The following is a 27455-nucleotide window of genomic DNA, read 5'->3' as shown; positions in this document are numbered from 1 at the left end:
CTCTGTGTGTAACTTTGACTTTTAAATAAATAAATATTTTAAAAAATATATACTCTAATTTATGTAACAATTTTTCTTTCACAAAATGATTCTTCCAATATAAGCTCATCAATAATTTTTAAATACAGGTGCTGTTTTTTAGTTTGAATATTTATTCCATTTTTAAACTTTTATTTAATAAATATAAATTTACAAAGTATGACTTTTGGATTATAGCAGCTTTTTCTCCCCATAACCACCCTCCCACCCACAACGATCCCATCTCCCACTCTCTCTCCCATCCCATTCTTCACCAAAATTCATTTTCAATTACCTTTATATACAGAAGATCAATTTAGTATATACTAAGTAAAGATTTCAACAGATTGCACCCACACAGACACACAAAGTATAAAGTACTGATTGAGTACTGGTTATACCATTAATTAGCATAGTACAATGCATTAAGGACAGAGATCCTACATGGGGAGTAAGTGCACAGTGACTCCTCTTCTTGATTTAACAATTGACACTAGTATTTATAATGTCAGTAATCACCTGAGGTTCTTGTCATGAGTTGCCAAGGCTATGGAAGCCTCTTGAGTTTGCCAACTCCAGTCCTATTTAGACAAGGCCTTAGTCAAAGTGGAAGTTCTCTCCTCCCTTCAGAGAAAGATACCTCCTTCCTTGATGGCTCATTTTTTCCACTGGGATCTCACTCACAGATTTCTTTCATTTAGGTCATTTTTTTTTTTTTTTTTGCCAAAGTGTCTTGGCTTTCCATGCCTGAAATACTCTCTTGGGCTTTTTAGCTGGATCTGAATGCCTTAAGGGCTGCTTCTGAGGCCAGAGTGCTGTTTAGGACATCTGCCATTCTGTGAGTCTGCAACACAACACATCTTAAGCCCCCAAAGAAGATTAAGAAGCCAAAGAGAAGTGCTAAGGTGCTTGAGAAGGCAGGAAAGGGTTAAGCCACATACTGGATGAGACTGGTGTTTACATCTGTGGGTTATATATTAAATATTGACTAAAACAAAATGACTGGCACATATGAGGCTCTCAACATACACTCATCAATCTTTAGAATCATATTCTTTTTTTTTTTTTTGACAGGCCGAGTTAGACAGCGAGAGAGAGAGAGAGAGAGAGAGAGAGAGAGACAGAGAGAAGGGTCTTCCTTCCGTTTGTCGTTGATTCACCCCCCAAATGGCTGCTACAGCTGGCGTGCTGCGCCATTCTGAAGCCAGGAGCCAGGTGCCTCCTCCCAGTCTCCCATGGAGTTGCAGGGCCTAAGCTCTTGGGCCATCCTCCACTGCACTCCTGGGCCACAGCAGAGAGCTGGACTGGAAGAGGAGCAACCAGGACAGAATCCGCCGCCCTGACCAGAACTAAAACCCCGGGTGCTGGCAGCGCAGGCGGAGGATTAGCCAAGTGAGCCGTGGCGCCGGCCTAGAATCATATTCTTAAAATGACTCTGAAGAACTCTTATAGAAGCATAAATCCACCCAAGAGTTTCATCCAATAGTGTTCCTCCACTCTGTACTTGGCTATCTTTGATGATACAGATTTCATTGCTTCCCAAGATGGTCTACCTCATAAGTTTCTTACTTTGAACTAGAATTTGCTTCTTATTTATTATTCTTCTCTCTGGAGCAAGATTTAAGCCTGTTTCTATAAGACAGTCCATCAAGCATTGAAAGAGAACTAATTATCATTTAAAAAAATTTTATCTGGAGCAAACACCTGCAATTTTTCAAACTCTTTCCAAAATTCCAGAATGTCATATTGAAATAAATCTATTAAATAATTAATAAATATTATTTAATATTTCCAGTATCCTCCTGATTGTTTTTCAGAGCACCCCTCCTGTTTTATAACCAAGTTTCTCACTGTTGTGGCCTGCCCCCAGCAACCACTAATCTAATTCTTGTCTCTATCGATTGTCTATTCTTGACATTTCCTGTACACAGAACTGTATACTTTATGTCCTTTTTTATTGCTTCATTCACTTTGTGTAGTGTTTTCAAGGTTCAGTCATGTAACAGTATCTCATTTCTTTTTATTGCCAAGTAATATTTAAGTATTTACAGAAATACGGCATTGTATTTATTCATTCATCATCTAATGGCCATTTGAATGGTTTCTACTTTTTAGGTATTACGAATAGTGCTCTATGAACATTTGTGTACAGGTTTTCTTTACGTACAAGTCTTCATTTCTTCTGGGTACATTCATAAGAGTGAAATTTTGAGGTCATATTAAACTGTGTTTAACATTTGGGCATATTGATAAACTTTTTCTCTTCAGGTTCTCTGGATCTTGGTTGCTGCATTGCTGCACAATCTTTCATTCCCATCAGCAATGTACACAGATTCCAATTGCTTTACATCCTCACCAACTCTTGTAGATGGCTTTTCTTTTTAATCACCGCAGTGGATGGATGTAGTATCTCATTGTAGTTTATATTTGCATTTCCCTAAACACTAGGGATGTTGAGCACTTTTTATTGTGTTTATTGGCCATTTGTAAGTCTTCCTTGGAGAACTGTCTGTTCAAGTCAGTTGCTTATTGTTAAAAATGCATTCATTGGTCCACTCCCCAAATACCAACAATGGCCAGGGCTGGGCCAGGCCAAAGCCAGGAGGCAGGAACTCAATTTGAGTCTCCCTCATGGATAGCAGAGATCCAAGTGTTTGAGCCATCAATGGCTGCTTCCAAGGGCATGCATCAGTAGGAAACTGGATTAGAAGCAAGTCGAAACTACAACCCAGATACTCCAATATGGGATGCAGGTGTCCTAAACAGCATTTTAACTTCTAGGCCAAATCCTCACCACAATTTGTCCTCTCAAATCTATGAGTTTAAGAACACATATTCTGGATATAGGTACCTTATCATTCTGATTGCTGGATTTCTTTAAGTTTTCTGGATCTTCTTGCAATAATGGTATCTTTCTTATCTGCATGGGAGAAGCATTTTGATGGCCCAAATGTCATGCTAGAGAGTTTAAGGACTTACTGATAATCTTCTTGATGCATCTACAAAGAAAGGCACCCACGGCACTTTTGACTTCATAGCTTTGCCTCACTGGAAGGTGGAAAATACAGGCTCTTATATCAGCATGCACTTTATGTTTTTTTTTTTTCTTGGTGCTAAGCTTTGTGCCCTCAGTCATTCAGTTTCTTGAGGTTTAGTATTCATAAACCAGTCTTTAAAACCCATAGTCTCGGGGCCTGCCTTGTGGAATAGCCACTGCCTATGATGTTGGCCTCCCATAGGTGCACTGGTTCATGTCCTGGCTGCTCTACTTCCCATCCAGCTTCCTGATAATTCCTGGGAAAGGCAGCAAGAAGGTGGCCCAAATGTTTGGGCTCCATTGAAGACCTCTCTCTGTAACTTTGAATTTTAAAATAAATAAACAAGTCTTTTTTTAGAAAAAAAAAAAAACCTTTACACTCTTTTCTCAAATTATTGTCTCTGCCATAAGCTTTAAAATCTATTTTAAAAGCCAAAAGCAAAAATGTGATTCCTTTGCTGTTCATCTTACCTCCCTGATGCCTCTGTTTGAGTTTTGGTAGGGCAAGAGGCCAGGATATAAGGATCTAATACTGCAAAATATTATTGTGCTATGGAAGATGTTGTCCAAAAGCAAGGTGAGTCTAAATAGGTACAGGTTTCACAGGTGGTAAGGATCAATATCAGAAACAAAATGATCCAGGGGGCTGGCATCATCCCATATGTGTCAGTTGGCTCTCCTTCTGATCTAGCTCCCTGCTAAGGAACCCAGGAGGACAGCAGAAGATGGCCCAAGAACTGTAGCCCTGCCACATCAGACTGGGGACCAGGATGGAGTTCCTGGTCCAGCCCTAGTTGCTGCAACTATTTGGGGAGTGAACCAGCAGATGGAAGATCTCTCTCCATCTCTCCATCTCTCTCTGTCATCCCTGCCTTTCAAACAAACAAACAAATTAACCTTTTTTTTTTTTTTAAATAAAGTGATTCAGGAATTTCTCTGAAAATTGAACAGCAACTACTTTTTTTTCCTCCACAATCACAGGTTCTAAATGTGTCTTGGGAGGTCAAGGTGTCACAACTGTAGTTGGAAATAATTTACGCAAAGAAAATAATTCATTTTAAGGATAGTGCTGTGCCTCATAGAACCCCAGGACTGGAAAGCAGTTAGACACCAGGAACATACAGTTAAGAAGTTAAATGCAGTCACATTCTTCACCTTTTCTGGCTCAACAATTACTGAAAATTTCAAGATTTTGCATTTCACAGTGACACTTAAGGATAGCTAGATCTTTCTTTCTAAATTACACTTCTGAAGTTCTCAGAAAAGGAGTTTCCCAATTTTTTTTTTTTTGACAGGCAGAGTGGACAGTGAGAGAGAGAGACAGAGAGAGAAAGGTCTTCCTTTGCCGTTGGTTCACCCTCCAATGGCCGCCGCTGCAGCCGGCGCACCACGCTGATCCGATGGCAGGAGCCAGGATCCAGGTGCTTTTCCTGGTCTCCCATGGGGTGCAGGGCCCAAGCACCTGGGCCATCCTCCACTGCACTCCCTGGCCATAGCAGAGAGCTGGCCTGGAAGAGGGGCAACCGGGACAGAATCCGGCACCCCAACCGGCACTAGAACCCGGTGTGCCGGCACCGCAAGGTGGAGGATTAGCCTATTGAGCCACGGCGCCGGCTCCATTTTTTTTTTAAACTTTTATTTAATGAATATAAATTTCCAAAGTACGACTTATGGATTACAATGGCTTCCCCCCCATACCGTCCCTCCCACCCACAACCCTCCCCTTTCCCACTCCCTCTCCCCTTCCATTCACATCAAGATTCATTTTCGATTATCTTAATATACAGATCAGCTTAGTATACATTAAGTATGGATTTCAACAGTTTGCTCCCACACAGAAACATAAAGTGAAAAATAATAGATGATTTTTTTAAATGATGATGAAATCAGAGCAGACCTATTGTCATGTTTAATCCCAGTGAGAGTCAAGTTGGGAATTGATAATTTCTTTTTTTTTTTTTTTTTTTTTTTTTTTTTTTTTTTTTACAGAGGATCAGTTTAGTATGCATTAAGTAAGGATTTCAACAGTTCGCACCCACATAGAAACACAAAGTGAAATATATTGTTTGAGTACTCGTTATAGCATTAAATCTCAATGTACAGCACATTAAGGACACAGATCCTACATGAGAAGTAAGTGCACAGTGACTCCTGTTGTTGACTTTACCAATTGACACTCCTGTCTATGGCATCAGTAATCTCCCTATGCTCCAGTCATGAGTTTCCAAGGCTATGGAAGCCCTCTGAGTTCTCCGACTCTTATCTTGTTTAGACAAGGTCATAGTCAAAGTGGAGGTTCTCTCCTCCCTTCAGAGGAAGGTACCTCCTTCTTTGATGACCTGTTCTTTCCACTGGGATCTCACTCACAGAGATCTTTTGCCAGAGTGTCTTGGCTTTCCATGCCTGAAATACTCTCATGGGCTTTTCAGCCAGATCCGAATGCCTTTAGTGCTGATTCTGAGGCCAGAGTGCTATTTAGGACATCTGCCATTCTATGAGTCTGCTGAGTATCTCACTTCCCATATTGGATCACTCTCCCCTTTATTTACTCCATCGGTTACTAGACTTGTCTATGTGCTCCCTTTGACTCCCAGTCCCTCCACCATGACCAACTGTGAACTGAAATTGATCACCTGGAACAGTGAGATGGCATTGGTACATGCCACCTCGATGGGATTGAATTGGAATCCCCTGGTATGCTTCCAACTCCACCACTTGGGGCAAGTCAGCCTGAGCATGTCCCAAATTATACATCTCTTCCCTCTCCCATTCCCACTCCCACGTTCAACAGGGATCACATTTCAGTTAATTTTCAACACTTAAGAATAACTGTGCATCAATTACCGAACTAAACCAGTCATATTAAGTAGAACAGATAAAAAAACTACTAAGAGGGATAATGTATTAAGTTGTTCATTAACAGTCAGGGCTATTCTGATCAAGCCACCATTTCCCATAATGTCCACCTCACTCCAATTTAAGATCAATGAAACATGACCATAAATGGAAGGAGAGGGAGACATTACATAGACATTTCCATGGTTACCGGAGAGATGGTTTGGTGGAGATAAGGAAATTTCCAAAAACAGTTGCTTATTGGGCAGACAAATCTGTTAGGTGCTCTGTTTCTTGTTCATGACTGCAGATAGCTGGAAGCCCAGACTTCTTAGGCCAGTGTGAAAGGCCTTCAGAACCTCTCTCTTTATACTTTCTAGTTTTTCTGCTAACCCTTCTGTCTCTCTCTGTACCAAATGATTTTCTTCTCCTAGAATGCATGGTATTCTTTTCATGACTATGAGCTTTTGTCCATATTTTTTTTCTTTGTCTGGAGTACTTTTTTCTCCTTAGTCTGCCTGGTAACTTCTACTCACCTTTTTAGGCCCCATTTGGTGTTACTTTCCAAAAACAGAGTTTAGTTCTTACTGGGTGTTTCATGTTGCTTGCACGGTTCTAGGGCCCCTATTACACTTGCTTGTGGTTATCATCTAATCTGCCTTCTTTCTCTTGATCACATCTGTCTGACTGGATTGGCAATATAACAGAGGGGCAATACAATCATCTTTTTATTACTTTTCCCTTTTCTCCTAGTTCCAAGTCATGTCAGCACCCCAGCTCCCTAGACTATTAGCAAACAGAGAAAAGAAAACTTGATTCACTCTTTGTCTTCTATATTTAAATTAAATTTTTATTTTTAAATTAAATTTCACTATATAAGGGCAATTTCATTTGTCATGTTTCTTCTGTCTTAAAATAAAAATATCCTTTACACATGTAAAAATGAGAACCACCAGACATACACACATACACACACAGACACACACCATTAAAACAGTGGAAGTGAACACTAACTAGAACTAAGATTAAAAATCCCCTGAATACTGACATGTTGTGCTTAGTGTGGCAGTATGACTAATAGAGACATAATTTTGATTCTCCTCTTTGCTGTTTCTCAATCCCAGTCAGAAAACAGGCAACTGGTACCTCTCTGCTTTCCCTCTAACCTCATTTATTTTCTCTCCTCCCTTGCCTCCATGTAAAACCAGAGGGATTGAGATGTCAGAAATAACAGAGAAGGAACATTCGCTTCCCCTCTCTTCAAATTCCATTCTGGGACTGTCTTTCGCTGCCCTTCCACCTTCGTCTAACGGACATACTTCTACATTTGTGTTTGTCATAATGGATTTGACTGCAATTTATAATCTTTCTAACACTTGGATTTGGAAAAAGGAAATTTACAAAGTTCATTATTGTAAATGTAAATTAATACTCAAACTCTCAGGTTTCTAAGGTACCCCGGGTAATTTTTGCAGCGTCTAGGCAAAAATGCGTCTAAATTCCTAACTGGATTTACAGGATGAAATCTAAGTTTACCTCTTTTATCTATAGCCAGAGAAATCAAACCAATACAAATCCATACACATTTATTAAGTACTTCAGGGAAGGTGTGAACCAGCAGTTTTCTGAAGCTCAAGGCTGATCATGAACACTTTCCAATCTTCACTTTGAGTCAAAGAATAGGAGAGGAAAGAAAAAGGTTTCATTTTTAAAGTACAAACCGAAACGAAAAACCCATTATAAATGGCAGTGTAAATGACACTGTAGAAGAATTAATCCAGACATAGCGTGGGACCCCGCAGACCCACGTCCTCTCCCCAAGTCCACACAGCTGACTTTGGGAAGGTCCCCCTCAGGAGCAATTTCATTGGCGCTCACACGCTTCCCTGCACTCCCCCAGGTACGTCTTCCGCATGCGCACAACGCACACAGGCGGCTTCGTTGCCGGGTCTTCGTCCCCGCCCCCGAATTTCTAACCCTGATTGGTCCGTTTCACAGGCCCGCCCCTCCTCCTCAACCAATGCGGAAGCTTCCTTGTCGCTCCGCCCTCCCCGCTCCCGGCGTGCGGCTGCATTGCCTGCTAACCCAGGCACGGAGCAGGGATGGCGGCTGTGTCGGTGACTGCGGGCCGGCTGTTGCGGCTCCGTGCAGCCGGGGCTGAGGGGTACTGGCGACGGTTGCGTGGCACGGGGCTGGCCCGGAGCTTCTTGCAACCTGCCTCGGCTGGCGAGGATGCGGCCCAGACTCGGCAGGTGGCTCACTTCACTTTCCAGCCTGACCCGGAGACCCGGGAGTACGGTGAGCCTGGGGCTACCCTGTCCGGTTCCGCTGCAGCCCAGCCTGTCGGGCCCGCGGGCGAGGGCCTGCAGGCTGATCTTGCACCGGGCTTAATCCTTGCATAACTCTCTGGAACCTTTCTGCCTCGGGGTCGGGCTGAGATTCCCTCCTGGCTCTGATTTTGTGGCTGTTCAGCCCTTGAGACGCAGTCCCTTGCACCCCTGAGATGGGTGAGAGGCCATACCGCGCTCTGGAAGGGCCTGAGGGTGGAGAGGTGGTGCCCAGGGAACGCCTCTCTTCCTTCACCCTCCATCAGTGTTTTCGTAACCCAGGCCTTATGTGTTGTTCCAGCTTGCCTGGAACTGGGCCACTAACTTTAAGCAGCGGCATATGAAAGAAAGATTCCCCCCACCCGACCCTGCCTTTGGATCCTAAGAAGAAACTGAGGGATAAAATAGCTGTATTAATTTTACCAAGGTCACATAACAGGTTCTTCCTACAGATAGGAATGAATCCAGGCTTCCTGTTTGAGGCCAGTCCTGACCTTTTTCTGGGTTGTGCCACCACTTAGCCAAGGAGGGGTAATGGATGAAGGAATAGGAAGCTACAGGAAAGATGTTGCGTGCCTTGTACCATTTCTTTTTTTTTAAACTTTTATTTAGTAAATATAAATTTCCAAAGTACAGTTTATGGATTACAATGCCCCCCCCCCCATAACTTCCCTCCCACCTGCACCTCTCCCATCTCCCGCTCCCTCTCCCATTCTATTCACATCAAGATTCATTTTCGATTCTCTTTATATACAGAAGATCGATTTAGTATAAATTAAGTAACGATTTCATCATTTTGCATCCATACAGAGCATAAAGTGTAAAATACTGTTTCAGATTGGAAGCTGAGGGCAGGGACTCGTGCATCAGGGTATGGATCCCAGCCGAAAGTGAATTTGAAGCTTGTGCCACGAAAGGTTTGTCCTCGGGGGACAGACAGGCCTGCCAGGACCCCCACTCAGACAGGTTGGGTCCCCGGGGGGCTGATTCTTCCGGCCCCCACCCCCGACCTTCCTTGCCCATGTTCCGCCCCATCAGCTCTCACTGCTACAGCTGTGTTGGACCAGATGGGAGGAAAGGCATAGCCGCCCCGGCTTCCAGAGGGGTTGCGCGGGCTGGGGTCTGAGCCTGGCGCCCATTACTCGGCCCTAACATCAGGAAGCTAGGGGGGCAGAGCTCAGACCCTTTTCAGCCGTGTCTTTGGGGTCCCCCACCTCCCCCATGGTCCCCCCACAGTCTTCAGTGGGACGGCTGACTCGGGGGCGTGGGAGGTGGTTCAAGGTCCGGGTCTCCACCGCACGCAGACATCTTGGTGGTGGGGGAGCGTCACCAGGCGAAGCCGGCCCCTCCCCACCCGCTGATGAACCTCCTTTTAGAAGCCCCGTTTCACTTTGTTTTATCTACCTCTTAGCAGGCAATAGAGATGAATTAGTAGTGGCAACTCCACTTGCTTAGGTTAGGGGGGAAAAAGATGTCTTTTTCCAAAGGAAAAAAAAAGTTTCCTTAAAAATACTTTCCAAAAAACTACAAAAAAATTTTTTTTTGATAAAAAGAGGGAGATATCCAGTGACCACTGGATTGTTTTAATTTCCCAAACTTAACCCCCCCCCCCCCCACTCCCCATAATGAGGTTTCACTCTTTGGCGATTTTCTTCACGTGTTTAAGATAACGCTCTAGCTGTCCCGACAGGTACACCTGTCACTCTGTCCCCTTAGCTTGTCTCACCCGTACCCCGTTCCAAGGAGCCCTACCTGGACCCCTCACCTCCTCCTCCCCCTCCCAGCCAGGTGACTACCGGGGGCCTCACCAGGGACGAAGGCGTGTGTGTATGTGTGTGTCGTGGACACTGACGTCTGGACCCTGCACTGCCTCCGGAGGGGCTGGGGGACCCCTTGCAACATTTCTGTGTGGATTTCCTGGAAGCCACTGCTACGGAGGGTGTTTAGAATGAATTTCAGCAGCTCATGAGTTGGCATAATGAATGAACCACCTCTGTTACTGTGTTCTTGCTCTTTTTCCAGAATCTGAAACCAGAATGTGTCACAAGAGCCCCTTTCCTGATGTCGGGTGGGTTGGTGTGCATCTCCTCCCAACACGGGAGAGCGACAAGTGTATTTTTATGAATGTGGGTGGGGGAGGGCTGAGCACTCCCTTTTGTGACCTGTAATTTTCAGAATGAGTGCTATCTTACTCTGTAATCACGATAATGTTGAAAACTGTACATGACTGGAAATTTGCCTGCCATCGCCACCCCAATTCTGATTGTACCTCTTCCCAGCCTTGAGTCTGTTCTCTGCTTGTCTGGAGGGTGGGGCAGCTGGCTCTGACCTTCGCAGGGCACACTCTCTGCTTCTCTTCCCTGTGACAAACCACTGCATTCCGCTGTTTCAATAGAAAAAATACTGTTTCAGTACTAGTTATAGCATTAATTCACATTGAACAACACATTAAGGACAGAGATCCTACATGAGGAGTAAGTACACAGTGACTCCTGTTGTTGACTTAACAATTTGACACTCTTGTTTATGGTGTCAGTAATCTCCCTAGGCTCTAGTCATGAGTTGCTAAGGATATGGAAGCCTTTTGAGTTCGCCGCTGACTTCGATCTTATTCCAACAGGGTCATAGTCAAAGTGGAAGTTCTCTCCTCCCTTAAAAAAAAAGTACTTCCTTCTTTGATGGCCCGTTCTTTCTACTGGGATCTCACTCACAGGGATCTGTCATTTAGGTCCTCTTTTTTTTTTTTTGCCAGAGTGTCTTGGCTTTCCATGCCTAAAATACTCTCATGGGCTCTTCAGCCAGATCCAAATGCCTTAAGGGCTGATTCTGAGGCCAGAGTGCTGTTTAGGACATCTGCCATTCTATGAGTCTGCTGTGTATCCCGCTTCCCAGGTTGGATCATTCTCTCCCTTTTTGATTCTATCAGTTAGTATTAGCAGACACTAGTCTTGTTTGTGTGATCCCTTTGACTCTTAATCCTATCATTATGATCAATTGTGAACAGAAATTGATCACTTGGACCAGTGAGATGGCATTGTGTACCATTTCTTATGTGACTTTTATCTGCTCCTCCAAGGACCCAGTGTTTGTCATTACCACACCAGTAAAGAGTAAGAAACGTCTGTCATTTCTTTTTTTTTCTTTTTCTTTTTTTTTTGTTTTTTTTGACAGGCAGAGTGGACAGTGAGAGAGAGAGACAGAGAGAAAGGTCTTCCTTTGCCGTTGGTTCACCCTCCAATGGCCGCCGCTGCCGGCGTGCTGCGGCCGGCGCACCGCGCTGATCCGATGGCAGGAGCCAGGAGCCAGGTGCTTTTCCTGGTCTCCCATGGGGTGCAGGGCCCAAGCACCTGGGCCATCCTCCACTGCACTCCCTGGCCACAGCAGAGAGCTGGCCTGGAAGAGGGGCAATTGGGACAGAATCCGGCGCCCCGACCGGGACTAGAACCCGGTGTGCCAGCGCCGCTAGGCGGAGGATTAGCCTAGTGAGCCACGGCGCCGGCCAACGTCTGTCATTTCTTTGTCCAATAGCTTCTCACATGCTACAGCTGATGTTTTTGGAAGTGTATCTTTGAGCTTTAGGACAATCTTAAATCATAGGTAAGAGTTTTCTTCCCATATTGTTATTACTTTATCTTAAGCTAGTTTGTCCAAGGTTCCACTGATATGTTAATGGTAGCTCTGGCTTTGAAACCTACCATATTCTAGAGCTTCTCTTCTGAACAGTGTGCTAAGATGTATGTAGGAGTAACTGAAGGAGAAGGTGTCTTAGTTGCATGGAACATTAGCTACCATAAAGGTGAACAGCAATTTTTCCCCCTCACTAACAAGATGAACTCTTAATTATCTTCAAAGCAAAGAAACTTTGGTCTGATACTTTAGAAGTAGAGGACAAACCTTCTTAATCCCTATTCTCTAATTGTGTGATTACTAGCATCTTAGTAGAATATCACATTACGTTTGTTCCTTTTTTTAAAAAATGAATTTATCTTTTCCATTTTCTACAACTTTTTTTTTAAAGAAAAGACTTAATTATTTGAAAGGCAGAGTTAGGGGAGAGAGGGAGAGAGAAAAAGGGAGAGGGAGAGAGGGAGAGAGAGATCTTCAGTCTACGGATTCACTCCCCAAATGGCTGCAAAAGGCCAGGGCTGGGCCAGATGGAAGCCAGGAGCCTAGAACTTTATCAGTGTCTCCTACATGGGTGCAGGAGCTCAAGGACCTGGACAGTCTTCCACTACTTTCCCAGATGCATTAGCAGGGAGCTGGATCAGAAGCAGAACAGTGCCCATATGAGATGTTGGCATCACAGGCGGAGGCTTAACCTGCTGTGCCACAATACTGCCTCCAAATTGTGTTTGATCTTATTACAAAAATAGTATAAGCATATTTTAAGATAATTTGGATAATAAATAAAAATGAGTTTTACTAATGACTACAATAAAGATTGCTAACATTTTAGGAAGTATTTTCCATAATTGTAGTTTTTATGTAAATATAATTTGCATTGTTGAGTCATTAGCATTTTCCAATAATGCTATGTAGTTTTATAACCTTTAGAATTTATAAGACCTGCTCCATGGAGTATAGACACTAAATTCATTAATTAAATCTTGACTCTGGAATCGATTGTTCTAGGTTTATTCTTTGCTACTTACTGTTTTGCAGTCATCTCTTAACACTTTATAAGCCTCAGTTTCTTTATGAGTAAGGGGTTAATAATAATAATACCTAAAGAGAAGGTCTTTATGAAGGCTAAATAAGATACTATTTATAATGTACTTAATAGTGGTTGGCAACTAAGAAGTAGTCATTTAATATTTGGCAATTTTAAATACCATTATGATTTTCTTGTTACATTTTTGCAATACTTTAAATAAGCACTTTATATATGACTTTTATATATATATCTGAGGGTATTTCTTTTTAAAAATTTGTATTTATTTTATTTGTTGAAAGCTAGAGAGAGAGAAATTCTGTCTTCTGGTTCACTCCCCCAAATGCACGCAACAGAGGGAGCTGGGCCAGGCTGACGCCAGGGGCAGGAACTCAATCTGTGTCTCCCCTGTGAGTCAGTCCTAGGGCCCCGAATACTTGAGTCATCTCTTTCTGCTTCCCAAGGTGCACATTATTCGGAAGCTGGAATTGGAATTGGAGTTGGGACTGAACTCCAGCCACTCCAGTGAGGGACATGGGCATCCTGAGCGGCAGCTTAACTTCTGCACCAAATGACTGCCCTAGAGATTACTTTTTTAGGATACAGTTCTAAGAATGAGATTTTTGACTCAATATTATGAATGCTTTAACTTACTTGTAATACATAGTTGGAATGACCACTTTATATTCTCTCTATATACATAAAAGTATTGGGTATTAATGCTCAAAATTACTAATGTATACACATACACACTTAGGTACTCAGTATATTTTGTTTAAGTTGTATTTGTTTCATTTCTATTCAGGAATTTTTTCTCACATATTTGTTCATTAGATTTATTTTCTTTTGTGAATTGAGTATTCTGAGTATTCTGTGTTTTTCAACATTTTAAAAATTGTATGTTTTGTGCTTTTCTTACCAATACTAGCACTATTTACCATTATTAACTGCTCTTTTCCAGGGGTTGTGGTAGAGAACAGTCTAATCCTGACAGTAATCTTACGAACCAGATAGAATTATGGTCATTTTACAGGTGAGAAAACTGAGGCTCAGAGATACTAGTGGCCTTCTCTAGTCTGATAAATAGCAGGACCAGAGCTTGAACCCTGGTTGTGTGGCTCCAGAGCCTCCTATACAACTTACGTACTGAAATTTCATTATTAGAGATATTAATGAAGATAGTAATTTTCTGCCTTTCACATGTGCTAGAAATACTTTTCATTCTTCTATTTGCTTTTGATCACAAAAGGGACTGCTGAAATAGGGGGCAGTCAGGTGGACATTTAAGTGACATTTAAGCTGTACAGTGAGGACAGACAAGGAAATAATCTCTACAAAGACAAAGAAGTGTTTTTCAGGAAGAAACAAAAATGAACCAGGGCAAAGGCCCTGAGGGGAGGTGAACTTGTATCTTGGCAATTGAGATCATTGTTGGGTGTCCTGGGAACGAGGTGGTAGGTAAACCTCTTGAAAATCAAGGGTAAACTGAAGAGTCCTTTTTCTGTGGGGATGAGCCTCTTTCCAATATTACTTTAAAAGGAAGGACCAACATGAATAGAGGGGTAAGGAAACATGGTGTTTATATGAGGAATGGAAAATAGGGAGTTTATTGGAGGCAAAAAGAAAAGAATACGAAGTCTAGAAGGCTAAGTGGAAGGCTTGACATTCAGGATAACAGTTGGGGAAGAGACTGAATGTCTTCAATGTATCTCACTCTGTGTTGTGTGCATTATATTCAGTTTCAAATTGTGTTGGTCTGTGGAATAGACATTGATTACTTTTAGGCAAGAAGGTGAGATATATTCGTGTTACATGAGGAAACTTTAGAGTGGATCAATGAGTGGAAAGTAAGGACCCACAGAGATCAATGGGGGTGTTGTCATTGTGCAAGTGAGGGGATGTAACTGCACCTGGAGGATGCAAGGGGAATGGTTGTATGTCTGGATAAATTGACCAGATTTGGCACTATTGTGCCTGTGGGGATGTAAGGGAAGAGGTGTCGAAGGTGGTTTGGCATTTTCAGCTTGGTAGGCTGAAAAGGTAAGAGTGGTGGTATCATTGATACCAATGGAGACTGCCAGATGAGAAGGAAATTGGGGGACAGGAGAGTATGTGGGAGATAGATGGAGACTTAGATTTTAGAAATGTTGGCCGGTGCTGCAGCTCATTAGGCTAATCCTCCACCTGCGGTGCCAGCACTCCAGGTTCTAGTCCTGGTTGGGGCACCGGTTCTGTCCTGATTGCTCCTCCTCCAGTCCAGCTCTCTGCCGTGGCCCGGGAAGGCAGTGGAGGATGGCCCAAGTGCTTGTGTTCTGCACCCACATGGGAGACCAGGAGGAAGCACCTGGCTCCTGGCTTCGGACTGGCGCAGCACGCTAGTAGCGGCCATTTGGGGAGTGAACCAATGGAAGGAAGACCTTTCACTCTCTCTCTCTCACTGTCTAACTCTGCCTGTCCAAAAAAAAAAAAAAAAAAAAAAGATGATTTGAAGTGTTGGTAGATTATAGCTCTGCTAGGCAGGCAAATATAAGGGCTAGTCTGCCATCAAAATGACTTTATGTCAGAACTGGGAACCCTTGAGACCAAATAATTCTCTATTTCTTGGATTTGTCTTAGCTGTGTGCCTTTCATCTTTTTCCTTCTTTGTCTGTTTCTTTATTCAGTCTTTCTCATTACTGATCCAAACCTGTCTGTGATATCCCACCAAATGATAATAATAATGATGACATGCCCTCTTATCAGTGCTCAGCATGTGCCAGGCACCATTCGGAATCCCAACAGAAACCCTAGTATCCACATTTTACAAATAAAGACACTGAGACACAAAGAGGTTAAATTTCTATTTTTTTTTTAGATCAGTTCATTTGAGAGACGCACAGAACATTCATCAGCTGGGTCACTCTGCAAAAGTCACCAACAGCCAGGGCTCTGTTGGGGTGAAGCTGGGAGCTGGGCACTCAATCCAGGGATCCCACATGGGTGGCAGGAACCCAGTGACTTGGGAGGTGACCCGATGCCTCCCAGGATCTGGAGCCAGGGATCGAACCTGGAACTCGGATGTGGAACGCAGAGCTTCCTAATGGGCATCTTAATTGCTAGGCCATACATCCACCCCACACTTCTATTTATGGACGTTTAAAGTTCTGCAGGTTACACTGCTTGTAAGAGGTGGGAATGCATTTCATTTTCAAGGAGTCTGGCTCAGCTGGGCTGCAAAATCCATGCTTTGTACCACTCTACCATGCTGATGTCTGTTTTTCATACATATTTCAGTGTCTTCACACAATGCTTTGCCCCACTTTCAAATCTGGCCTTTCCCAAAGGCACAACTTCTTTTGTATGCCATTTGATCAGAGACTGCTATCCTCTCTCATTGTAATTTATATGTTTCTTCTCTGTATTTATTGACAGTCTGGGAGCTGTATTTATACTTTTCCTCTTCATCCCATTTTTTGCTGTTGTTTTGGAAGTCCTCAACATTCTAAAGGAAATATTGCACAGAAGCTTAGAACTGGGGTTTTTTGAATCCCCTTTTTACAACTTTGCATGATGTTAGTCAAGTTTATTAGTATTTGTAAGGTTTCTTTATCTGTATTGCCTTAGAAGATTTCTGTAGGGTTTCAGTGAGATAATCCGTGTAGTTACTGGTGCCTGACATCTGTGGTGAAAGAATCAATTTTCCTGATTAGTGGAAAGGGAGGATAACTAGCCCAGAGTAAATGCTCCATAAATATTGGGCATTTGATAGAAATTATTTCACTGAATTCTTTTTTTTAACTTTTATTTAATGAATATAAATTTCCAAAGTACAGCTTATGTATTACAATGGCTTTTTCCCCCCATAACTTCCCTCCCACCTGCAACCCTCCCCTCTCCCGCTCCCTCTCCCCTTCCATTCGTATCAAGATTCATTTTCAATTCTCTTTATATACAGAATGTCAGTTTAGTATATATTAAGTAAAGATTTCAACAGTTTGCACCCACATAGAAACAGAAAGTGAAAAATACTGTTTGAGTACTAGTTATAGCATTAAATCTCAATGTACAGCACATTAAGGACAGAGATCCTACATGAGGAGTAAGTGCACAGTGACTCCTGTTGTTGACTTAACAAATGGACACTTTTGTTTATGGCATCAGTAATCACCTGAGGCTCTTGTCATGAGTTGCCAAGGCTATGGAGGCCTTTTGAGTTCGCCAACTCTGATCATATTTCGACAAGGTCAAAGTCAAAGTGGAAGTTCTCCCCTCCCTTCAGAGAAAGGTACCTCCTTTTTTGATGGCCTGTTCTTTCAACTGGGATCTCACTCGTGGAGATCTTTCATATAGTTTTTTTTTTTTTTTTTTTTTTTTGCCAGAGTGTCTTATACTCTCATGGGCTCTTCAGCCAGATATAAATGCCTTAAGGGCTGATTCTGAGGCCAGAGTGCTGTTTAGGACATCTGTCATTCTATGAGTCTGCTGTGTATCCTGCTTCCCATGTTGGATTGTTCTCTCCCTTTTTTATTCTATCAGTTAGTATTAGCAGACACTAGTCTTGTTTATGTGCTCCCTTTGGCTCTTAGTCCTAACATTATGATCAATTGTGAACAGAAATTGATCACTTGGACTAGAGAGATGGCATTGGTGCATGCCACCTTGATGGGACTGAATTGGAATCCCCTGGCGTGTTTCTAACTCTCCATTTGGGGCAAGGCCGATTGAGCATGTCCCAAATTGTACATCTCCTCCCTCTCTTATTCTCACTCTTATATTTAACAGGGATCACTTTTCAGTTAAATTTCAACACTTAAGAATAATTGTGTATTGTTTAAAGTCACTGAATTCTTAACAATATATCAACATATTAGAAACTGTTCTCGTTTTTATAGGGGAAGAAACTGTTAGTTTGTAAGTAACTTGCTCCAAATCATACAGGGGTAAATGATACGACAGATTCCAGGCCAGGCCTAAATGTGGAACTGTATTTGCTCCCTTCATTATATTGTTGTGCCCAAAGAATAGCACATCCTGTCCTTCCCATGTCCCCGACTTTGAACACTGTATGTGTGTGTATGTGTGTGTGTGTGTGTGACAGAGAGAGAGAGAATTGCTTACTTACTCATTGCTCCTGGATGCCAGTCTCTTTGTTAGGTGTTTGGGATATGGTCCTAGCTCTGTCCTCATGGAATTTCAAGGCTAGTGAAGAGACAGACAAACAGTATTAAGCAAGTGCATAATTAAATCAGTCCTAATTACCATAAGTGACCTGAAGGAAGCGTTCAGGTGCTAAAAAGAGAATAAGAGACCTGACAAGGCTCAAAGGAGAAGGTAACATTTAACCAAGCTCTCAGAAAGTAGTATCCAATGGATCTGGCAGTCTAGTGCAGTGAGTTAAGCCACCATTTATGATACTGGCATCCTATATGAACACCAGGAAGTTGGTCCAAGTACTTGGGCCCCTGCAACCTATGTGGGAGCCTGGAATGGAGTTCCAGGTTCCTGGCTTTGACCTGGCCCAGCCCTGGCTGTTGTGGCTATTTGGCCAATGAACCAGTGAATGGAAGATCTCTGTGATTCTCTGTAACCCCACCTTGTAACCCTACCTTTAAAAAAAAAAAAAAAAAGAATGTGGTTCCAGGCATGTGTGAAGAGGGTGCTGGGTAAGAAGTCAACATGTATGAAATCCTGACGTGGCAGAGAGCTTGGTTGGTGGAACTGAGATAAGTCTTGAGTGGTGAGATGGCTGGGGATGAGATTAAGCAGGCCCTTGTGGACCTAGTGAAGAGCAGGGTTTTATTCCAGGTGCATTCATGGGTCTTTGTAGAGTTTTGATCAGAAGTTTAACATATCATGGCTTTCATTTTAGCAGCTATTTGATAAATGATTTGGAGGAGTAAAAGAGTAGAAATAAGGAGGAACCTTTCCTGGAATAGGAATGAGGTGGTGACTTCTGGAAATAGGGCCTGGTAGTGCTTGAGTTTAAGCTGTGCTTTGGAAATGCTACATTTGACAATAAAATTTGATGGATTAGATGTGATGGATGAATTAAATGAAGACGCCAAGGATGCTGGTACCTGGGTGGAAGGTAGTGCTGTTTGCTAAGGTGAGAAAGACTGGTTTGGGGAACAGACATTATGAGTTTAGTTTTGTTCTTGTTGCATTAGAAAAGCCCAAGTTACTCAAGTGGAGAGATACTGAATGTTTATTGCCTTCCTTTTCATAAGCAGGTATAATACAGTGGTATTTGAAACAGAAATTTTTATTTATAGAACCTTCAATTACATTGTTTATGAATGCTCAAGAAATGTATTTTTAGGGCTGGCGCTGTGGCTCACTTGGTTAATCCTCTGCCTGCAGTGTTGGCATCCCATATGGGCACTGGGTTCTAGTCCCGGTTGCTCCTCTTCCAGTCCAGCTCTCTGCTGTGGCCCAAAGGGCAGTGGAGGATGGCTCAGGTACTTGAGCTCCCACACCCGCATGGGAGACCAGGAGGAAGCACCTGGCTGCTGGCTTTGGATCAGCGCAGCGCAGGCCGTAGCGGCATTTAGGGGGTGAACCAACGGAAAGAAGACCTTTCTCTCTATCTCTCTCTCACTGCCTGTAACTCTATCTGTCAAATAAATTTAATAAAAAAAGAAACGTATTTTTAAAAAATACAGTGTGATAAATCTAAGCTGAGAAATGCAACATTGAATACAGTGAACCAGAGCAACTCTACACTGATACAATGACACAAACAGGAAGACCTCCACCATCCAGACCCAGAAGTCTACAGGCCATTTTTTCTTTCTTTAACTAATTTATTTATTTGAAAGACAAAGTTACGGAGAGGCAGAAGGAGAGAGAGAGAGAGCAAGGTCTTTCATCTGCTGGTTCATTCCCCAAATGGCTTCAACAGTCTGAGCTGGGCCGATCTGAAACCAGGACCCAGGAGATTCTTCCTGGTCTCCCATGAGGGTGCAGGGGCCCAAGCACTTAGGCCATCTTCCACTGCTTTCCCAGGCTGTAGCCGAGGGCTGGATTGGAAGTAGAACAGCTGGGACTCAAACTGCTGCAGGCCATTTTTGTGTCCACTTCTCCAGCAACACTGCTCTAAAAAGATATTGGCAGCTTAGGAGGAGAATGAGTATACATATAATCACCAGTACACACTGATCATGACTTTGTTTACAAATTATCAAACAGCACTGTGGAAACATTGGTTTGCTGTATATTTCAGATTTAGTTGACAAAAGCAGCATTTAGCAGCATGTATGAGTTTAGTCTTTTGTGTATAAACCAGATACACTGAACTGTAAAAAAAATGTTTCCTATATTGTGACAATACCAGTTTAAGTATGAAATTGTAAAAGTGCATAGATCTTTAATAAAAGAGTTGGCTGTACATGAGTATTCACCTTTCACTATTTTTACTTCATGTGTGACTTATGCTGTAGGATGTAACCATTATAGCACTAAAAGGCAACTAATTGGGGGAAGAGCAGAGAAAGGAAAAAGGAATGTATGTAGGGCAATTTTTTTTTTTTTAGGTATAATAAGCATAGTAGTGTTTTAGGAAGATGAGATAAAAATTACTCAAGGCTAGCTTGGTTCTCCCTGAATAGGAACAATGGACTAAGTACTGGGCTCCTCTGGGTATCTCTAGAAATCAGTGCCTTGGTCACCATACTGGTAATCCCTGCGGTAGTCATTCTGGTGCTCGCCATGATACTCACCTGGCTTTTCTGCCTGGGAATCGCTATCACTGGTCTCAGAACAGTTTGTCCCTGTCCCATGGCTTCCATTGTGAATAGCAGGTTCCGTCCGGGCAGTGTAGTATTTGGGATCATACACTTGCAGCCAAAGCCTATACACACTCCTTCGTTTCTGGGAGGCAACTCGTTGGTTCCCATCTGTAGAGAGCCCATCGAGTTGCCCACTGACTGTAATGATAGCTTGATTGTAGATGTCTCTTCCGGTACCTGGTGACAACATCCCTGCCTGGCTGGCTCCCTTGTTAATGCCCTTCTGCAGACTAACTGTGATCTGATCAAAAGCTTCGTCAGCTTGCATTTTGGGATCATAAAAATGTCTCCTCATTCCTTAGCCTGTCATTGCTGCGTGCCTGGCACACTTTTTGGTTCCCATTTGCAAATCAATTACACTTTGGACAGCTTTTAGTTTTCCTTCATCAGAACGTCTTGTTTTCCTGCATACTTAACTGCAATATCAGTGGTCGTATGGAACCCTTTTGTTTTAGCCAGATCTGCTAAAGCCACCACCAATGAACCTGGGTCATGTTTCCATTCTCAAAAGATCATTTGCTTTAGATAACATGTGGCTTCATCAACAAGCCTGGATAGCTGTAATAAAGTTGCCAGTGTTCTCCAGCTGAGGTTGGTTTAATGAGGTCTCACTGGCCTTCTTCACTGAGCCTGGTTCCAGTTGTTGGTGAGTTTGCAGAGGATGATGCTGTCTGTTAAGCCCAGCTGGAAGTCTGTGCCAGTGCTCATGTGTGTCACCTCTAATATCCATATCCAGTTGTCAAGGTCTTCTGCCTGATGACTATACTTGGAAGCAATCTTGTTCTTGGCCTCCACCGAGAGCCTGTAGGAAAAGACCGTTGTTGAAGTTGGCCTTGGGCAGTGGGAAGATGCTGCACTGGGTCCTGCCCTGGTGCAGTGGTGGGGCATGGATGTATCTGGACAACTAGGTCCAACTGGGTCTGCAGAGCCTCCTGGCCTGCACTGGTGCCCTGCAGACTACCTCGCTCACTGCCTTCACTGTGGCTCCACACTCCCTGCCTCTATCACGTCTTTGGGGCTTTCTTACATGTTTAGTTTTACTTATTTTTATTTATTTGAATGCAACAGAGAGAGGTCTTCTACCTGCTGGTTCATTGCCCAGCAGCTTACACGCAGCTGGGACTGGGCCAGGCTGAAGTCGGGATCCTAGAACTCAATCCACAACTCCTACATAGGTACCAGGGACCCAAGTCCTTGAGCCATTGCTTACTGCTTTTCAGGGTGTGCATTGGCAGGAAGCTGAATCTGAGGCAGAGCAGTGATTACAACTCAAGTGCTCATATATGGAGTTCAGGCCTAAGCAGTGTCTTAACGGCTGTACCGTAAGTGCATGCCCCCATTTACATTTTAATAGGAAATTTTCTACCACTGATATTTGAATTTTTTTCAGAATCTTACTTTATGAGGTAGACATTAGGATGCCCTTTAATAGGGATTAGAATGGGGTAGAGAATACAGTGTCAGAAAGGGAAGAAGAGGTTTTGTTGGGGAAAATAGGTAGCTTCTTTGGCATCTTGTTTTGCAAAATGATTATTGCTATGGCAATAATGTCATTGACAATAATGTTATTGACATTGTATATTTGTCATGCTTATCACTGGGCATATACTGATTATTATGTATATGTCAGGCACTGCACTAAATGCCAGGGCTTTCAACAAGAATATGAGGAGGAAGTGCTTAATAAACAAGTTGAAAACAAGAAGTGGGCAGTGAGGAGGAGGGCCAGTGTTGAATTTTTTGACAGTCCCTGAAGCTTATGAAAGTAGACCCTCATTTTCTGTATCATAGCTGTGCATTTTTGTTGTGTCTAGGCTACAAATATGAGGGAGCTTCAAAAGTTCATAGAAACATAAAAGATACATTTATCTTGGTATAAAAAAATTAAATCTGTGCATACTTTCTTTATAATATACATTTTCCATGAACTCTTTGAGGACACTGTATCTACTGACTATTGATCTGTCCACTGTTGACTTTATTTGTGTAACTACTCCCTGGGCATCCATTTGCTCTAGCTCTGTGAGAGACTTCTTCCTTTCAACATTGTTGCAGACCGAATAGCTAGTAAAGACCCACTCCAGCAGACTATTGCAGTAGCACCTCTCCCATGAGCCCCCTTCTAATCCATCTTTACATTGTCTCATTGATTAATTTTCTTTTCCACCCATTCCTTTTTCTTTTGGTGGTTAATTAACAGTTTGTTTTTTTTTTTTTTTTTGGTAGTTTTAAATCTTTGTTGGATAGTTACATGTGCTCATTTGTTTTATCACTCATTCAACAAATATTTATTGAGCACCAATCGCTTGCCAGGCATTGCTGTAAACCCCGAAGATACAGCTTTGATCAGAAGTTGTTAGGAATCTAATAAAATAATAATAATAATAACACATTGTTAAGAATCCTTGCATTATTGGAGTGTGTGTCCTACTGTGGCCTTTGCACTCTACCTATATTCTACCTATTTGGCAACAATGAGAATGATCTAGTTGTTCATGACCTTTTACTTAGGAGTATTTGGGAAATTGGCTTGGTCTCAACTATAGAGCCCAGTTTTACCAAATGGCAACCATTAGCATTACCTCTGACTCAGTAAATAAAGATTGTGTTGCTTTATTTTCTGATTTTATTTTGTTGTTTTAACTGTTTTTCCTCTGAAAAGAAGAGTTGTCAGTCTGGTTTTGAAATTTAGTAGCCACTTATTAATATTCATAATTGCATGATTTGGCAGTTGTAGTGTTTTTTTGTTTTTTTTTTTTTTTTAGTGTTTCCTTAGGAAACTGGTGGTACAGTTTTGGTTAACATATAATCATTTTTTAAAAAAGATTTTATTTATTTATTTGAAAGTCAGGGTTACACAGAGAGAAAGAGAGGCAGAGGGAGGGAGGGGGGGAGAGAGAGAGAGAGAGAGAGAGAGAGGTCTTCCATCTTCTGGTTCACTCCCCAACTGGCCGCAATGGCTGGAGTTGCACTGATCTGAAGCCAGGCGCCGGGAGCTTCTTCTGGGTCTTCCATATGGGTGCAGGGGCCCAAGGACTTGGGCCATCTTCTACTGCTTTCTCAGGCCTTAGCTGAGAGCTGGATAGCAAGTGGAGCAGCCAGGTCTTGAACCGGTGCCCATATAGGATGCTGGCACTACAGGTGGCAGCTTTATCTGCTACGCCACAGCACCGGCCCCCAACATATGCTCATTTTACCATGTGGGGATAGAGCCATATTCTGTGGATGGTCTTTTCTGTAACCTTAAGGATAATAATGGCTCTTTGAATAACTTGTAAAAACGTTAAGTAGAATAGCAATTAACCCCCAAACCTATAATTTTGATGTATTTGGAAAACAGTATTCAGGAATGAAACTTTGTGGGATCACATGGAAACATAACTTTTAAGTACCTTTACTTGTAAATTATTTGTAGAAGATGAATAATTCCCTTGGGGTTATCAAACAAAAATTTCCAGATTTACTTTTTTATGATGCTTTATTATTATTGTATTTTTTTCTTTTTTTTAACTTTTATTTAATGAATATAAATTTCCAAAGTACAGCTTATGTATTACAATGGCTTTTTCCCCCCATAACTTCCCTCCCACCTGCAACCCTCCCCTCTCCCGCTCCCTCTCCCCTTCCATTCGTATCAAGATTCATTTTCAATTCTCTTTATATACAGAATGTCAGTTTAGTATATATTAAGTAAAGATTTCAACAGTTTGCACCCACATAGAAACAGAAAGTGAAAAATACTGTTTGAGTACTAGTTATAGCATTAAATCACAATGTACAGCACATTTAGGACAGAGATCCTACATGAGGAGTAAGTGCACAGTGACTCCTGTTGTTGACTTAACAAATGGACACTTTTGTTTATGGCATCAGTAATCACCTGAGGCTCTTGTCATGAGTTGCCAAGGCTATGGAAGCCTCTTGAGTTCGCCAACTCCAATCCTATTTAGACAAGGCCTTAGTCAAAGTGGAAGTTCTCCCCTCCCTTCAGAGAAAGGTACCTCCTTCTTTGATGGCTCATTCTTTCCACTGGGATCTCACTCACAGAGATTTTTCATTTAGTGTTTTTTTTTTTTTTTTTTTTTTTTTTGCCAGAGTGTCTTGGCTTTCCATGCCTGAAATACTCTCTTGGGCTTTTTAGCTGGATCCGAATGCCTTAAGGGCTACTTCTGAGGCCAGAGTGCTATTTAGGACATCTGCCAATCTATGAGTCTGCTGTGTATTCTGCTTCCCATGTTGGATCGTTCTCTTCCTTTTTTATTCTATAGGTTAGTATTAGCAGACACTAGTCTTGTTTATGTGCTCCCTTTGGTTCTTAGTCCTATCATTATGATCAATTGTGAATAGAAATTGATCACTGGGACTAGTGAGATGGCATTGGTACATGCCACCTTGATGGGATTGAATTGGAATCCCCTGGCGTGTTTCTAACTCTACCGTTTGGGGCAAGTCAGCTTGAGCATGTCCCAAATTGTACATATGATGCTTTATTATTAAAGCCTTTGCTACTAAAAGTTTTGTTGCTCAGCGGTGGATTAGGTGTCTTGGGAACATTTAGTGTAATCCCAAAGGTTAGAAGATTTGAAATTGACAACAGCTTAGATATTTATGCAGTGTGTTTGTCCTTGGTCCTCTTTTTTTTTTTTAATATTTATTTTATTTATTTGAAAGAGTTACAGAGGGAGAGAGAGAGAGAGAGAGAGAGAGAGAGAGAGAGAGGTCTTCCATTTACTGGTTCACTCCCCAAATGGCTGCAAATGACCAGAGCTGAGCTGATCCAAAGCCAGGAGCCAGGAGCTTCTTCCAGGTCTCCCATCTGGGTGCAGAGGCCCAATGACTTGGACCATCTTCTACTGCTTTCCCAGGTGCATTTACAGAGAGCTGGATTGGAAGTGGAGGAGCCAGAACTTGTGAACTGGTGCCCATATGGGATGCTGGAACTGCAGGCTGGGACTTTAACTTGCTGTGCCACAGTGCTGGTCCCCCTACCCCACCCTTTTTTTTTTTTTTTTTTTAAGATTTGTTTGTTTATTATTTGAAAGGCAGAGTGAAAGAGGGATGGAGAGAGACAAATAGTGGGGGTGAGAGGGGAGAGAGAGAGCTTTTCTATCTCTTGGTTCACTCCCCAAATGGCTGCAATAGCCAGGACTGGGCCAGGCCAAAGTCAGGAGCCTGGAACTCCACCCATGTCTCCCAAGTACTTGGCTCTTCTGCTGCTGCTTTCCCAGGTGCATTAGCAGGGACCTGGATTAGGAGCAGAGTAGCCAGGGCTTGAACTGGTACTCCAATATGGAATGCTGGCATTGCAAGCAGTGGCTTAACCTGTGCCACAATGCAGGGCCCTTGCCCTTGGTTTTCTCTCTCTTTCTCTTTTTAAAGATTTATTCATTTATCTGAAAGAGTTGTACCAAGAGAAGAGACAGAGAGAGAGAGAGAGAGAGAGTGAGAGCGAGCAGGAGAGAGAGAGAAAGATCTTCTATCTACTGGTTCTCTCCCCAGTTGACCACAGTGGCTGGGGATGGGCCAGGCTGGGGCCAGAAGTCAGAAGTTAGGAGCTTCTTTTGGATCTCCTGCCTGGGTGCAAGGGCCCAGGCACTCGGGCCATCCTCCGTAGCCATTCCAAGCATACCAGCACGGAGCCAGATGATAAATGGAGCAGCTAGATCTTGAGCCAGTGCCCATGTGGGATGCAGGCATTGAAGGCAGCAGCCCAACACTCTATGCCATATTGCTGGTCCCTTGACCTTGGTTCTTAACTTTGAACATCTCAATAGGCAAGAATACTAACTTTATGAGATTTATGAAATAAGGGGGAAAATGGGAATGTCATTGTGATTGGGGAAAAATTGTACTCAAAACCATTATCATGTGATGCTGGGCACTAATAAATATTTTAACAATATGACTAGAAAGAAGAGCATTTTTTTTTATTTTAAAGATTTATTTATTTTATTTGAAAAGGCAGAGTTACAGAGAGAGAAGAAGAAATTGAGAAAGAGAGATCTACTGTCCATTGGCTCATTCCTCAAATGGCTGCAATGGCCAGGGCTGGGCCAGGCTGAAGCCAGGAGGTAGGAAATTCATCGAGGTCTTCCACAGAGGTGCAGGGACCCAAGTACTTGGGCCATCTTCCACTGCTTTTCTGAGGCACATTAGAAGGGAGCTGGATTGGAAGTGGAGCAGCTGGGACTCAAACTGGTGCCCATATGGGTTGCTAGTGCTACTGTCAGCAGTTTAACCTGCTGAGCCAAAATGCTGGCCCTAGGAGAAGCATTTTTTAGAAAAGTGTCTCCGAAATGATATAGTCTTAGCCTGAAGAAAAGCAAATTATGAAGTAATGTGGGCATATGATGTGATTATCCATTCTTTGACATAGATTCTGTAAGAATACTTCCTTGAATAAATTCCATAATTTTCAGTAATAAAAAGCTATTATTCTGGGCAAAGAGAGCAGGAGGGCTAACCTGATTGGGATTTGCCAAGACTTGAAACTTGGGCATTCAGCACTGTTGAAGGGATTAGAGAGGGATTAGGATGTCAGAAGCCGGGAGTGTGGGTGAATAATGGAAGTAATAAAGGTGTCAGAGGCCAGAGCCTGCTGGGGAGCCAGGCTAGGCTAGTGAAGAAGATGGCCTTCAGGAAAAGGATAAGTGACCATATACAGTGGTCAGAGGATTGAAGTCTACAATGATAGCTGTTATGGCTCACTCTCAGAATTAGAATTTAACTTTTGGAATACACTGGGCTACTGAAGAGCATGTAGGTTAAATGGGACAGTGGTCAGGGTAAGCAGCTTGATGGGAAGTAGAGCACCTGAGACT

General features: G+C 42.6%; 1 protein-coding gene and 1 pseudogene across 1 annotated transcript in view; one reads left to right on the top strand and one right to left on the bottom strand.

The window, feature by feature from the left end:
* The first annotated feature begins 7899 nt into the window (after positions 1–7899).
* Positions 7900–27455, top strand: part of BCKDHB (branched chain keto acid dehydrogenase E1 subunit beta) — a 273092-nt gene continuing 253536 nt past the window's right edge. Inside the window, exon 1 of the mRNA XM_002714546.5 lies at positions 7900–8188. Within this exon, the coding sequence (XP_002714592.1) occupies positions 7993–8188 (196 nt within the window). The 5' untranslated portion in view covers positions 7900–7992. The remainder of the gene's footprint in view (positions 8189–27455) is intronic.
* LOC103349805 (calponin-3 pseudogene) lies at positions 20492–21438 on the bottom strand (annotated as a pseudogene).

Source organism: Oryctolagus cuniculus, chromosome 5 (genome assembly GCF_964237555.1).
Source record: "Oryctolagus cuniculus chromosome 5, mOryCun1.1, whole genome shotgun sequence".
Taxonomy (NCBI): domain Eukaryota; kingdom Metazoa; phylum Chordata; class Mammalia; order Lagomorpha; family Leporidae; genus Oryctolagus; species Oryctolagus cuniculus.
This window is presented reverse-complemented; position numbering and strand designations above follow the sequence as displayed.